Source organism: Limulus polyphemus, unplaced genomic scaffold, assembly GCF_000517525.1.
Source record: "Limulus polyphemus unplaced genomic scaffold, Limulus_polyphemus-2.1.2 Scaffold11312, whole genome shotgun sequence".
NCBI lineage: Eukaryota > Metazoa > Arthropoda > Merostomata > Xiphosura > Limulidae > Limulus > Limulus polyphemus.
In genome coordinates, this window is record NW_013676922.1 from 1 (window position 1) to 13642 (window position 13642).

General features: G+C 37.3%; 1 protein-coding gene across 1 annotated transcript; it reads right to left on the reverse strand.

Moving 5' to 3' along the window:
- Positions 1-259: 259 nt before the first annotated feature.
- LOC106476713 (protein piccolo-like) lies at positions 260-11677 on the reverse strand (the record flags this gene model as incomplete). The annotated part of the gene is made up of 4 exons (XM_013937347.1): positions 11480-11677; positions 10298-10475; positions 1772-6353; positions 260-411 (listed from the first exon to the last, which is right to left on the reverse strand). Coding segments are annotated over exons 1-4 (5018 nt in total), but the record flags the coding sequence as incomplete, so codon positions are not given.
- Between the last annotated feature and the right edge of the window lie 1965 nt (positions 11678-13642).

The following is a 13642-nucleotide window of genomic DNA, read 5'->3' on the forward strand; positions in this document are numbered from 1 at the left end:
CCACCCTTGAACAATACCATTAACAAATCCTGGGTTCCACTCTTGAACAATACAGTAAATCGTGGTTTCTACTCTTCAATAATACAATAAACAAATCCTGGGTCCTACTCTTCAGTAATACAATAAACCAATCCTAATTTATAAACTTTAGTGACACTAGAACGGAATCCTATTTTCTAGGTATTAACAACAAAGTAAATAAATTCCAATTTCCAGATTCTTAACGATAAAATAAAAACATCCTAAAATGCTGACTTACCATTCCTCCAATCTTTTCTGGAGCTCTTTTAACAAAGATTCATTGAGCTTTTGTAACTCGGGAAGGTGTCGGAGTATTTGGTTCAAATTTTCTTCTGGTACCACCGGTTCATCACTCAGTTTGTTTGCCTGATTCACAAATTTCCTGAAATCCTTTACTCAAATAAAAAATAAAACAGTACTTTTTATGGTGAGTTATTGTTATCTTCTTAAACAATGCACAGATGAAATAATGATAGAAAGATTGTTTAGTGCTTTCATAATAATATCTTTCATTAAAAACTACAGAGAGAGAACACAATATCATGCTAATATTGCTATCAATTAAATACGTTTTTAATTATTCATTTTTTTCAGGGTGTGTGTGTTACGTTACTTGGAATAAATTGAACACATTTTTTTTGTGTGTGTTCTAGTCACGTTTTTGCTCAGTTTTCAGGATGTTTGTTACTCCTTCGTCACGTTGCTTTGTTTTGAATTTCGCGCAAAGCTACACGAGGACTGTCTGCGTTAGCCGTCCTTAATTTAGTAATGAAAGACTAGAGGGAAGGCAGCTAGTCATCACCGTAAACTCTTGGGCTACTCTACCAATGAATAGTGGGAGTAACCATCACATTATAACGCCCCCACGGCAGAAAGGTTTGAGCATGTTTGATGGGACGTGATTAGCTTACATACTGGTTTATAGTATTTGGTATGGTGCTCTAAGCTAATCACGTGATCGATATGAAGAAATCTTTAGAATATAGGTTACACACTGGTTTACAGTATTAATTATTGTCCTTTAAGGTAATCACGTGATCGATATACAGCATTATTTGGAACTTAAAATCAAAATTGTTTGGTGTTTAATTTCGCGCAAAGTTACTCAAGGACTATCTGTGCTAGTCGTCCCTAATTTGAAGTGATAAATAAGAGGGAAGGCAGCTAGTTAACACCACCTACCGCCAACTCTAAGGTTACCAAAGAACAGTGGGATTTGATCTTACTGTCATAACTCTCTCATGGTTGAAGTAACGAACATATTCGACGCTTGATTTCGACCCCGCGACCCGCAAGTTGCGAATTGAGCCCCCTAATCACCAGGCTATGCTAGACCCATGTCAAAATGAAAACTGTCGTTAGCAGTAACTAATGTCAGCAATGTTAACTTAACTAGCATGGCTTGGTAGTTAGGGCACTCGACTCGCGGGGTCGAAATTAATTGCCGAATATGCTTGCTCTTGCAACTGTGATGGTTAAATATCACTATTCGTTGGTAAAGAGTAGTCAAAGATTTAGCGGTTGGTGATGTTGACTTGCTGCCTTCCATTTTGTCTATCACTGCTAAATTAGGGACGGCAACACAGATAGCTCTCCAATAGCTTAATAAATAAACAAACAGGTTTTCAATCATATTGGTATTGTAGAATTCATATTTAATACTTATTGACAATACGTGAAAATATTATAGCTACAATTATATTGACAGTTTTTGGTAGATTAAAGTGTAACAAGCAAACATTTATACTACCTCGTTCAATAATCGTAAAGCAACCACAAATTTTTCTTCCGTGGTTACAAGTTCTTCGGCAATACGGTATAATTTTCTCTCTCTTTTTGCATTAGCCCGTTCTTCTTCATCTATATCTTCAGAGTCCACTTCACCTTCCGAATCTTCTGACGATGAGTCAAAAAAAGCTGAAGAATGTGAACTAAACAAAGATGCCGAAGAACTAAAGTCACCAATTTCTCCCTGTCGAACATCAGAAGTCTTTATTTCTTGAGACTGTATTTGCCTTTCTGTAGCAGTTTCTTCTTTATCCTTGGAAACATTTCTCGTTAGGTCCAGGTGGTCTTCTGTGTCTTCTGATTCACTGAGATTTGAAAGTTTCTTTCTGAGCTGTTCTACCAGTTCTGTAGACTTCACTTGGGTCTTCCCGCTTACCTCATTAACTACCTCGTCATCACTTACTGATTCTGAGGAATCCAAGGGACCTCTTTGGAGATGTTGCTGTCTGTTTGCTCTGTGGTGACGTTTCACCGTTTCACTTTTCAATCTTGGATGTCTCGATTTTGAAGTATTCATATCATCCTGGGTCCCTTTCACTGTGGTCGAACCAATGTTATACCACCTAAACTTACGTAGAGCTTCGTAATCTGAGCAGCTCACTGAGCTGTCAATGTCTGCATTCCCGCCAGAAAAATCACTGTTTTCAGACCAGCATGCATCATCTTTTCTCACATGAAGATTTCCAGTAGCTCTTACACTATCTTCCAGACTTGGCGACTTCGACCATCGCTCTCTATAAATCCTTTTTGGACTACTAGTTTTATCGTGAAAAATTACATTTTCATAATGCCTTCTCTCTTTTGACTCTAGCTGTGTACCTGTATCATTACTCCTGATGCCAGACACATTTCCAGATAACACAGATTTATTTTTAGATGTTATTCTATTTTCGTCATGTGGGTAAAAATCTTTTAAGGTATTGCTTGAAATAAGTACACTTTTATCGGCTTTCAATATATCAGAAGTGGTTTGTTTGTCTTTGACAATCTGTAAACTTGTTAACGATTTTTCTGGAAATTTAGGAGGAATATGACTGTGTTTGTCGGACAACGATATTTTGGGATAAAGTTTAGGAGGAAGTGGTGGCGGAACAGGGTCTGTTTCAGATTTGTGTAGAAGCAAGTTTTGGTATATGTTATTTTGTGGCATCTCTAGTTTTGTAGTTTCTGCTGTTTTGTAAACCTGGTTATACAACGTTTTTTTTGTTGAAATTAATTGTTTTTCCTTATCTACTTTGTCACAAACTTCAAAATTATCCTGGGATAATTTCTGTTGTTTTGATCTTACTGGTGGTGTAGGTTGTTCTTCAGAAATTGATTTTTTATCCTTGTTTCTTTCTTCAGGTGGAAGTAAGTAACTTCTTTGATAATCTTGAATAGCTTTTGGTTGATACACTGGAGGAGAAGGTCTTGGAGGCTTATCTTTCGATTGATACTCTGGAGGAGAAGGTCTTGGAGGCTTACCCTTTGAATGATACTCTGGAGGAGAAGTTTGGATATTTTGGTTCTCTTTAGTCTCAAGTTGAAGTGCATTACCTTTCTCATCACCTTGTCTGGATGCTGCTGCTAATAATGTCATTTCCACCTCCTTGTCCTCATCCTTGGATATATCGCCATCTACACAGATAACTCCTTGAGAACCACCCAATGTTCTGTACTCTGGATAACCTAGTTTTAAAATTTGATGAACTTCACTTTTTTGTGTATATTGTTGTCGAGGTGCCTCAGGTTTTGTTACTGATCTTGATAGTGAAGAAACCCTATTTGTTGATGGCAGACTTCTTCTGCCTCTTGACACTGGTAGTGTAACACTGTGAGGCCTTTTCCTTTCCTCTCTTCGTACTCTTTGATATGGCATTAGTCCTTTATTGCCCATTTGTGCTGAATATTGTGTTTGAAGATTTGTTGACACCATTCTTGTAGTTCGATCTAAGGGGGTTGATGGGCGTGGTGGCCTCGGAGGTTTCGGCTTCAGTTTGTTGTATGCAGTAATCTCTTCTGATTGAACTGAAGGCCTGACATCAGTTAATGCATGGCCACTAACTACACGCAAGGCTTGAGTAGTACCATTTCTCACAGCATAGAATCCAGATTCACGATTCTCTGGTTTCTGTAGATCATATGGATGACTGTACGTTGTTGGATGAACAGTATATTCATTTTGACTGTTTGTCTGAAAGTTTGACCTTTTGTCATCAATGAGAAGTTCCTGTGTTTCAGGACTTTGTATAGAATGGTCAAACACAGTATCGGAACCTCGCATTTGTTGATTGACAATAGCAGGCTGGGATATATCCACAGACATGAGATTTACAGCTTGAGAAATTGCATTGAAGTCTTCTGGATAAATGTTGCTTTTAAATTCAAACATTTTAGAGTTTGTGTCTCTTTCTACTGCTTTTCTGTAGTTGGCCATTCTATCAAAATATTGATTTTGTGATGCTTGCAATCGTGAAGGAGAAACACTTCTACAAACAGGAGTTTCCCCATAAGAACTTTGAGACAACCTAGAATTATGTTGTTGTAGGGGCTGTGGTATCTGTAGAGGTTGTGAAGAACTAAATCTCCCTACTGGGGTCACAGATCTGCGTGTTATAGATGTTTTATAAGTACGTGCAGGTTGTAAAAGAATACGTTTTTGACTTAGAGCTTGTGTAGAGGAAGTGAACAGAGTTGCTGGGACACTGTGAGGTCTCGTCACTGGTGTAGGTGGAGTTTCAGTTATCATTATTTCAGAGTATGTTGTTGGACTCTGATATCGTTGTTTCATAAATTTTGGAGGCGGAGGTTTGGGAGGTGGTCCAACAGGAGTTTCTTTCACCAAATCATAACCTTGAAGATAAGACTGACAAGCTGGAGAAGTCGATCGTTTCGAAGATGAAGGTGTGGGAGGTAGTGTAATTTTTGTGAATGTTGATTTGATAGGAGATATAGGTTTCGTGTCTGGCTGTGACAAAGATCTTTGATTAACTGTAACTGAAGAAGGTGTGAACTTTTGATACATTGGTGAAATTGGTCTTTTTGGAGGTGGTGGTTTAGGAGGAGGACTATGTGTAGAAACTGGTGTTGGGGTAGAAACGTAGGATTTTTTCAAAGCTGGTTGTGGAGAAAACCTTTGGTGTAAAATGCCTGAGGGTGTGGAACGCTGTTTTTCCGGTGAGATTCGTCTTTGTGCAGGTTGAGAAACATATTTTCTAACTGTTATCGTGCTTGGAGAACCTATTCTCGTCACTTGCTCTACTGGGAGCATTTGAGATTCTACAGATGAAGGAGACATCGAATACTGAAGTGCAGATTGAGAAGTCGACAAAACAGGACGTTTTGGAGATGAAAGTTTAGAAAAAAAACCAGGTACTTTTATTTTGGGAATCGGTGACCGGGGTCGGGCAACATGTGTTTCAGCTGCACCACCTGTTGTTGCCAGCTTTAAACTAATTGCTGCTGTCTCTGTCTGATTTTCTGCTGTAGGTGGAAATACATTAACTGAAGGAAGAATATTAACTGGTGAAATAGTTCTTCTTTTAGGAAGAATATTAGCTAGTGAAATAGGTTTTCTTTTAGAGGGAATATTAACTGGGGAAATCGGTTTTCTTTTAGGGGGAATATTAACTGGGGAAATCGGTTTTCTTTTAGGGGGAATATTAAGTGGTGAAATAGGTTTTCTTTTAGGAAGAATATTAACCAGTGAGATAGGTTTTCGTTTAGGAGGAATGTTGGGTGAAACTTTAGAATCAAGTGAGAAGGTTTTAGATGATACTTGAAGCTGAGTTGGCGTGCCCTGAGGTTTTGGTGTACCTGTCACTTTATTTTTGAAAAGACGTTTCAAAAAATGCCTTTGCTGAGGCTTTGAAACTGGAGATGAAGGTGTAAGATGAACTGAGGGTTGCGATGGAGATTGTACTGGAGAAATTTTCGGCTCACGAGGTAGTGCTAATTGTAAAGGGCTTCTGGATAACACTCCTTGAGACAAAGGTCTTTTACCAAGTGATACAGTTGACTGCATGGCCAAAGGACGATGCAAAACCCTTTCCTTAGATGGAAACATTTTAGGAGGAAAAACAGTTGTTTCCACTGTTACTAAAGTGTTAAGTTTTCCTGACCAATTCCTATGGTCAGCACCAGATTTTTTAGGTTTCTTTAAAAAATTTTTAGCGAACCTTCCAGAAATGTTATGATAGAAATTCCTCATTGGGACGCCTAAAGATTTCGAAGTTGCTTCACGAAATGCATGAATAAAGTTTGTAGCATCTCCCCCCAGAGCAATTTCATCCTCCTCAATCACTGGTGTTTTGTTGTCTTCTTTGGTCTTCATAAGACTATACCCATCCACGAGCGCTGTAGTGGTGCCATCACTTTCTGCCCTGTAAGGATCTGCAGAGGCCAGTCCCCCAGTACCCCAAGGATCATAATCTCCACCTGAAGAAACGACTGTTTCTGTCTTTTGAACTTTTAAAGCACTTAAACTCTGGTTGTGACCCGTTGCACTTGAATGGACGGAGCCAGCTCTGGAGTCAGATCTGGAGCCAGCTCTGGAGTCAGATCTCCTAGCATGAAAATACCTCTTTAGTATTAACACATAAAGCTCATACATTACTTGCAATTTAAAAACAAAACAAAAACCAACCACCTTGCTTTCATCGTCTGACCCATTCTATGGAATAAGAGATATGTGTGAGAGGTTTCAGAAGTATGACTTCTAACGTCCTAAACTATTACGAAAGGTTTACTTATTCAGGGATGAGCTTCTTGAATTTGTCTAGGACTTTAAACTGTATTGATAATTAATGAAACTTACCAAGTTTTCAAATAAAATTCAGAATTAGTGTTAATTATTTTACTAATTAACTATAAAGCAAACTAGTAACAAGTTATGTGTTAAACTACGGCATTTCTTTATTGATGCACTGAAGAACTACACCAGATGTCTTATCGTGTGTTATTCTAGTGTATAGCCACCTAGTGTCAAGTTATGTGTTAAAACCACGGCATTTATGTACCCGTGCACTGAAGAACTACACCAGATGTCTTATCGTGTGTTATTCTTGTGTATAGCCACCTAGTGTCAAGTTGTGTGTTAAAACTACGACATTTATGTACCCGTGCACTGAAGAACTACACTAGATGTCTTATCGTGTGTTATTCTAGTGTATAGCCACCTAGTGTCAAGTCGTGTGTTAAAACCACGACATTTCTTTATTGATGCACTGAAGAACTACACCAGATGTCTTATCGTGTGTTATTCTAGTGTATAGCCACCTAGTGTCAAGTTGTGTGTTAAAACCACGACATTTCTTTATTGATGCACTGAAGAACTACACCAGATGTCTTATCGTGTGTTATTCTAGTGTATAGCCACCTAGTGTCAAGTTGTGTGTTAAAACCACGACATTTCTTTATTGATGCACTGAAGAACTACACCAGATGTCTTATCGTGTGTTATTCTTGTGTATAGCCACCTAGTATCAAGTTGTGTGTTAAAACTACGACATTTATGTACCCGTGCACTGAATAACTACACTAGATGTCTTATCGTGTGTTATTCTAGTGTATAGCCACCTAGTATCAAGTTGTGTGTTAAAACCACGGCATTTCTTTATTGATGCACTGAAGAACTACACCAGATGTCTTATCGTGTGTTATTCTAGTGTATAGCCACCTAGTATCAAGTTGTGTGTTAAAACCACGGCATTTCTTTATTGATGCACTGAAGAACTACACCAGATGTCTTATCGTGTGTTATTCTTGTGTATAGTCACCTAGTGTCAAGTTGTATGTTAAAACTACGACATTTATGTACCCGTGCACTGAAGAACTACACTAGATGTCTTATTAAGACATCTAGTGTAGTTCTTCAGTGCACGGGTACATAAATGTCGTAGTTTTAACATACAACTTGACACTAGGTGGCTATACACAAGAATAACACACATCGTGTGTTATTCTTGTGTTCATATTCATTAAATAACAGACTAGTTTTTCAAGAACTGTCTAAGGTCACTATGTTATTTTATGTATTCTGTGATTATCCACTATAAAGTTAAAGACGCGTCTAAAGCTTCTTATGAAGTACTAAGTTATTCTAAGAGCCTCAGTGGGTTAATCGTCTAAATTTAACTAAACAAATGTACATGCACACTTTAAAGAACGTGGCATTTTTCCAGATCCTCTACTATAAGAAAAAAAGTCAGACCTCTACCCATATATTGATGAATTCCACTTTCGTTATGTCAGTGTAGTAAACTTTCTAATCATCTAATGCCTAATGGCTATGTTGTATGTTAATAACAGTGGACCAAGAAAGCAGCTAATGTTACGTACGTATCTCAGCAAGTCAAATGGTTAGCGTCTGAAACCAACAGGTTATCTTGAAAGTGAGTTAGTGATTTTGTGAGCATATTTACATCTATGTACAGTCTTGGCCAAAATGTTTGCATATTTTGTAACAAGTAAGATTATTATTATTATTATTATTAATATTGAATACAGATACACTTAGCACTTTCAAACTGAGAAATTCATGTTATATTAAACATCTACATATGTAACGTATACAATGAGACAGGTTCTGTGGACATCATGAACGATTTATTAGAACAGCAAACAATTTTATCAGACACCAGTGGAAAAAATGTATAATTCAACGTTTCACCTATCACAACAAAGCATATATAATGACAAAATACAACATAAAATCATTATAAATAGCGTCTGTAACCTTATATTAGTTCATATTAAACATTCAGTACTTGGTTGGTTCTCCTCGTACTAGAATAACCTCTGCAAGGCGACATGACATGCTGTCAGTGAGGTTATTGATGTAATCCACCGTGATTTCATTTCAACTTGTCACTCAGCTACAATAGCTGATTTTGGGTCATAGTTTATAATTTTTCGGCTCAGTTCTGCTCAACCGTTTTTAGTGGGATAACAATCTGGAAAGTTTGCTGGTCATGGCAATCTTGTAACGTCCTCCTGGTCGAGATAATCCTGTACAATACGTGCACTGTGGGAAATGGCATTGCCATCTTGGAACACAAAGTTATTACCAAACCTTGTATTAGCATATGACGGAAATATCATCTCCATGTGATGCCTGTAGGAAGCGCCATTAACGTTTCTCTGGAGGATATGAAATGAATAGCTGCCCAAACATGTACTACACCATCTCCTGTGGGAAATACAGTCTTCCCTCATCTGTTCTCCAGGCAAATGACATACACGAGTCCTACCATCAACTTTAACAAGCCGGAAACAGGACTCATCTGAAAAGATTACATATTACCAGTGTCTTAACTGTAAGTTACCATGCTGTCTTGACCTAGTAACACGATGACAGCAGTGAATTCTAGTTAATATCGGTTTGCAGATAGCCCTTCTAGCAAAATACCCTTGTTTGGTCAGTCTTCTATTCGCTGTTCTTCTGGATATCTTGGAAAGAATGTGTTCATTCCATTTCTGTCGTAAGGTGTTGCAAGACTTCTTTCGACCTTGATGAATATATCTGATGAAAACATGGTCATCTCGGACAGTAGTGTTTTGACATCTACCAGTATACTTTCCTGGAACAACGTTACCTGTAGTATGATGACGTTTCAGGATTCTGGATACAGTACACTGGTGGTACCCTACTGTTCTGGCAATGTCTGTTTGCTTCGTACCATTTCTAGACAGTCAAACAATTTGACGCCCTTTAACCTCTGGCACGTGACGAACAAACCGTTGATCTGTTTCTAAAAAGATTATACCAAAAACACACCCTTTTATACAAAGGAGGTGTGTGTGTGCGTGCGTGTGTTTTGACGAACAAATGTTCAAAATAATTTATACAGACCAGAATAACAACTCGTACATGTTTGTCCAATCATACGCTACCTTCTATGTTACTACATGTTAGAACATTTTGGTCAAGACTGTATATAAGGTTATAAGAAAGGGTCAACCTCGAGTACATGAAATACGTCTTGGTACACTCTAACATAACTCAAATACACCACGTCATAGCTTAGATATACCCTAACATAACTCATATACACTACGTCATAGCTTAGATACACCTTAATTAAACACAGATATACCCTAACATAACTCATATACACCGTATGGTAAGTCAGATACACTCTGTAATAACTCAGATACACCCTATGATATCTCAGATTAACCCTGTAATAACGCAGATTAACCCTATTGTAACTCAGATATACCCTTCTATATTACAGCGTTAAACCATTTCTATAGTACAATTTTATTTTTTACAAAACAAAAGCACTTTAGCTCAGCTCTATTATTTCATTAACCTAAACAATGACACTATGTCATTTTACAGATGATACAAGACTTGATTTTACTAATTTCAGATATGGATGATTTGTGCTGGTTTAAGTTTAACATTGTTTGACTGATTTAGAAGTTCATATTATTTCACTTGGAGAGATATGTTTTTTCTCTCTTCCCTTACGACCCTGTAAATAATATTAGAAAATATTTTTACCGAGATGCTGTATTGTTTGCTTGTGCTTCCTCCTTAACAGTGGTTGTAGTGCTTTCACTGGCGACTGTACTATCTTCCAAGCTTCCAGAATCTCCAGTTCTGTCACCAGAAAATGGAGAAGCCCTGAAGGAAGTTGAAGGTCCTGGTTTTTCTTCTGTAAGTTTGGATTTTGTTCGATCTGTTGGAAATACAATACTTGTTGTTGTAAGAGCTTATGACAGTAATATTTGTATTATGTTTTGTTAAATGACGTAAGCTTTTAATTTTATAATAGAACAGATCAGCAAGTATTGGGCTACCTGCTGTGTCCATCGCAGGGAATTAAACCCCGGATTTTAGTGTTGCTAAATCCGTAAACATACCATATACGTAAGAGAATGGATGATAAATCCCGCGTATTTTTATCACAAATATCTGTTCCTTTGTTATTCATTTTCCCAGCTTCCAGGATCTTATTATTATTTCGGAATTCATGTCGGTAATATGTTTCGTGCATCATGACGATAGCGAAGTCAGTAGAAAAGGTGACCATGTTCTATGGTATTAACATACGAAAGAACAACAAGTATTATTTGACAATTTTTTTAAACTAAAATAATAAACTTAAAACATAAAACTACACCTGGCGAGTTTGTTCGAAATCCAGTTTTTTTATCGTATTATTCTATCCTATAAATTCACTAATCTTGTTTTGAAATACTTATTAGTTAATTAAATTAATGAGAACGAGTTTATTAGGTTACACGTGGTGAATTATGTGAAACTACCAGTTTATTAGGTTACACGTGGTGAATTATGTGAAACTACCAGTTTATTAGGTTACACGTGGTGAATTATGTGGAACTACCAACACGTGGTGAATTATGTGGAACTACCAGTTTATTAGGTTACACGAGGTGAATTATGTGGAACTACCAGTTTATTAGGTTACACGTAGTGAATTATGTGAAACTACCAGTTTATTAGGTTACACGTGGTGAATTATGTGGAACTACCAGTTTATTAGGTTACACGTGGTGAATTATGTGGAACTACCAGTTTATTATGTTACATGTGGTGAATTATGTGAAACTACCAGTTTATTAGGTTACACATGGTGAAGTATGTGGAACTACCAACACGTGGTGAATTATGTGTTAAGTTTAACTTGTAATTTCTTGTTTATTAGAAATTCATAAATACCGTCTCCAAAGAAGTAACTAGAGAATCCAAGAACCCAGCAGAGTGTCAACAAAGCAGTGATCCCAGCAAGGGCAGCCTCCAAAGCGACCACTATTGAAAGCAACATCTTCTGAGTAACTAACGGACAGAGTGAGTAGTGTGGTCAAGAGTGGGAGGGGGACATTGTTCTATTTGAGCCTGAGTAATTCAGCTGTGTTTACCTAAATCAAAGAAACAAGGGTTGTTAATATTTGTTAGAAGCGCTAACTGAAATTAAAATCGTATCTAAACTAGCACTAACTGACACTAAAATCATACCTGAACTATTTCTAACTGACACTAAAATCATACCTAAATTCGCATTAATTCACACTAAAATCATACCTGAACTATATCTAATTGACACTAAAATCATACCTGAACTAGTACTAACTGACACTAAAATCATACCTGAACTAGCACTAACTGACACTAAAATCATACCTGAACTAGCACTAATTGACATTAAAATCATACTTGAACTAGGACTAACTGACACTAAAATCATACCTGAACTAGCACTAATTGACATTAAAATCATACTTGAACTAGGACTAATTGACATCAAAATCATATCTGAACGAATACTAATTGGCACTAAATTCACACTGAAGTAGCACTCATTGACATTAAAAGCATACCTGCACTAGCACTAATTTACAATAAAATCATACCTGCACTAGTACTAATTGACACTAAATTCACACTGAGCTCGCACTAACTGACACTAAATTCACACTGAGCTAGCACTAACTGACAATAAAATCATAACTGATTACACAGCTAAAATATTTATTTGTACAGACGTTTTTAATACTTTCCCTTTAATCGATTCTTAGTCAATGTTAAACATAAAAATAAGTATACTGGTTATCTATATATAAGTCACATATGTACATAGATGGCGCTGGAATAGGTTTAACTAAATAGTAACTGCTGCAGTGGTGTGACGTAGCTGTTGTGTATTAGCACGGTGTCATGGTTAACAAAGAACAACTTCTGAATTACAGTCTATATTCAGTGACATACCCCACATTAACCCAAACTACAATATGCTCAAACGAATTGAAAAAATACTTTGAGTAGCATATATCAGCAAGGTAGTTCTTTTGCTAATCACCTGTTGTCGAGGCTATCTATTACGTCACGTTACTATTCAGACCGAGAAGAAATCTAAAACGTTCAGGATTATCGAGTAATTATATGCTGAAAGTATTAATATGAAGCACGTTTTCGGTTTGTTGGGACCCCGAGTGGCACAGCGGACTTACAACGCTAGAAACCGGGTTTCGATGCACGTTGTGGGCATACCTCAATTAGCCCAATGTGTAGCTTCATGCTTAACTTCAAACAAACAATCAGTTTGTTGGATGACCTTATGAAAATCGTTAAAAGATCAGCCTCGATAACTAAAATTTATTCAGTAAAATATTAAAAAACACATCTCCCAAAACGAATATGAAATCTTTAAACTTATTATCAACAGGAAACAAGTGTAGCTTTTCTTTAAACATGTTACCAGCATGATACAGGTGTGGGTTTCTTTAAACATATTATCAACAGGAAACAATTGTAGGTTTTTCTTTAACTGTTTCAAAAGACGAGATAACACAAGTTTTGAATCTGGAAAAGACGAAGTAGGCTCCAGTTATGAGTTTTATTTTTCTAACAAGGTGATTGGCTGATGCAGTAGTAGCGGCCAGCACTTTACAGGAGTTTAGGTGATCGATGATTTCCTGAAACATAACGAACTGACTTAACTGTTAACGTTTCTCAACCATCCACAGACAAGTGATCATATAGTTCTCTAAGGCTGCCCTTACACGACCATCCACAGACAAGTGACCATATGGTTCTCTAAGGCTGTCCTTACACGACCATCCTCGTGTAAGGACAGCCTTAGAGAACCATATGGTCACTTGTCTGTGGATGGTCGTGTAAGGACAGTCTTAGAGAACCATATGGTCACTTGTCTGTGGATGGTCGTGTAAGGACAGCCTTAGAGAACCATATGGTCACTTGTCTATAGATGATCGTGTAAGGACAGCCTTAGAGAACCATATGATCAATTGTCTGTGGATGGTCGTGTAAGGACAGCCTTAGAGAACCATATGGTCACTTGTCTATAGATGATCGTGTAAGGAC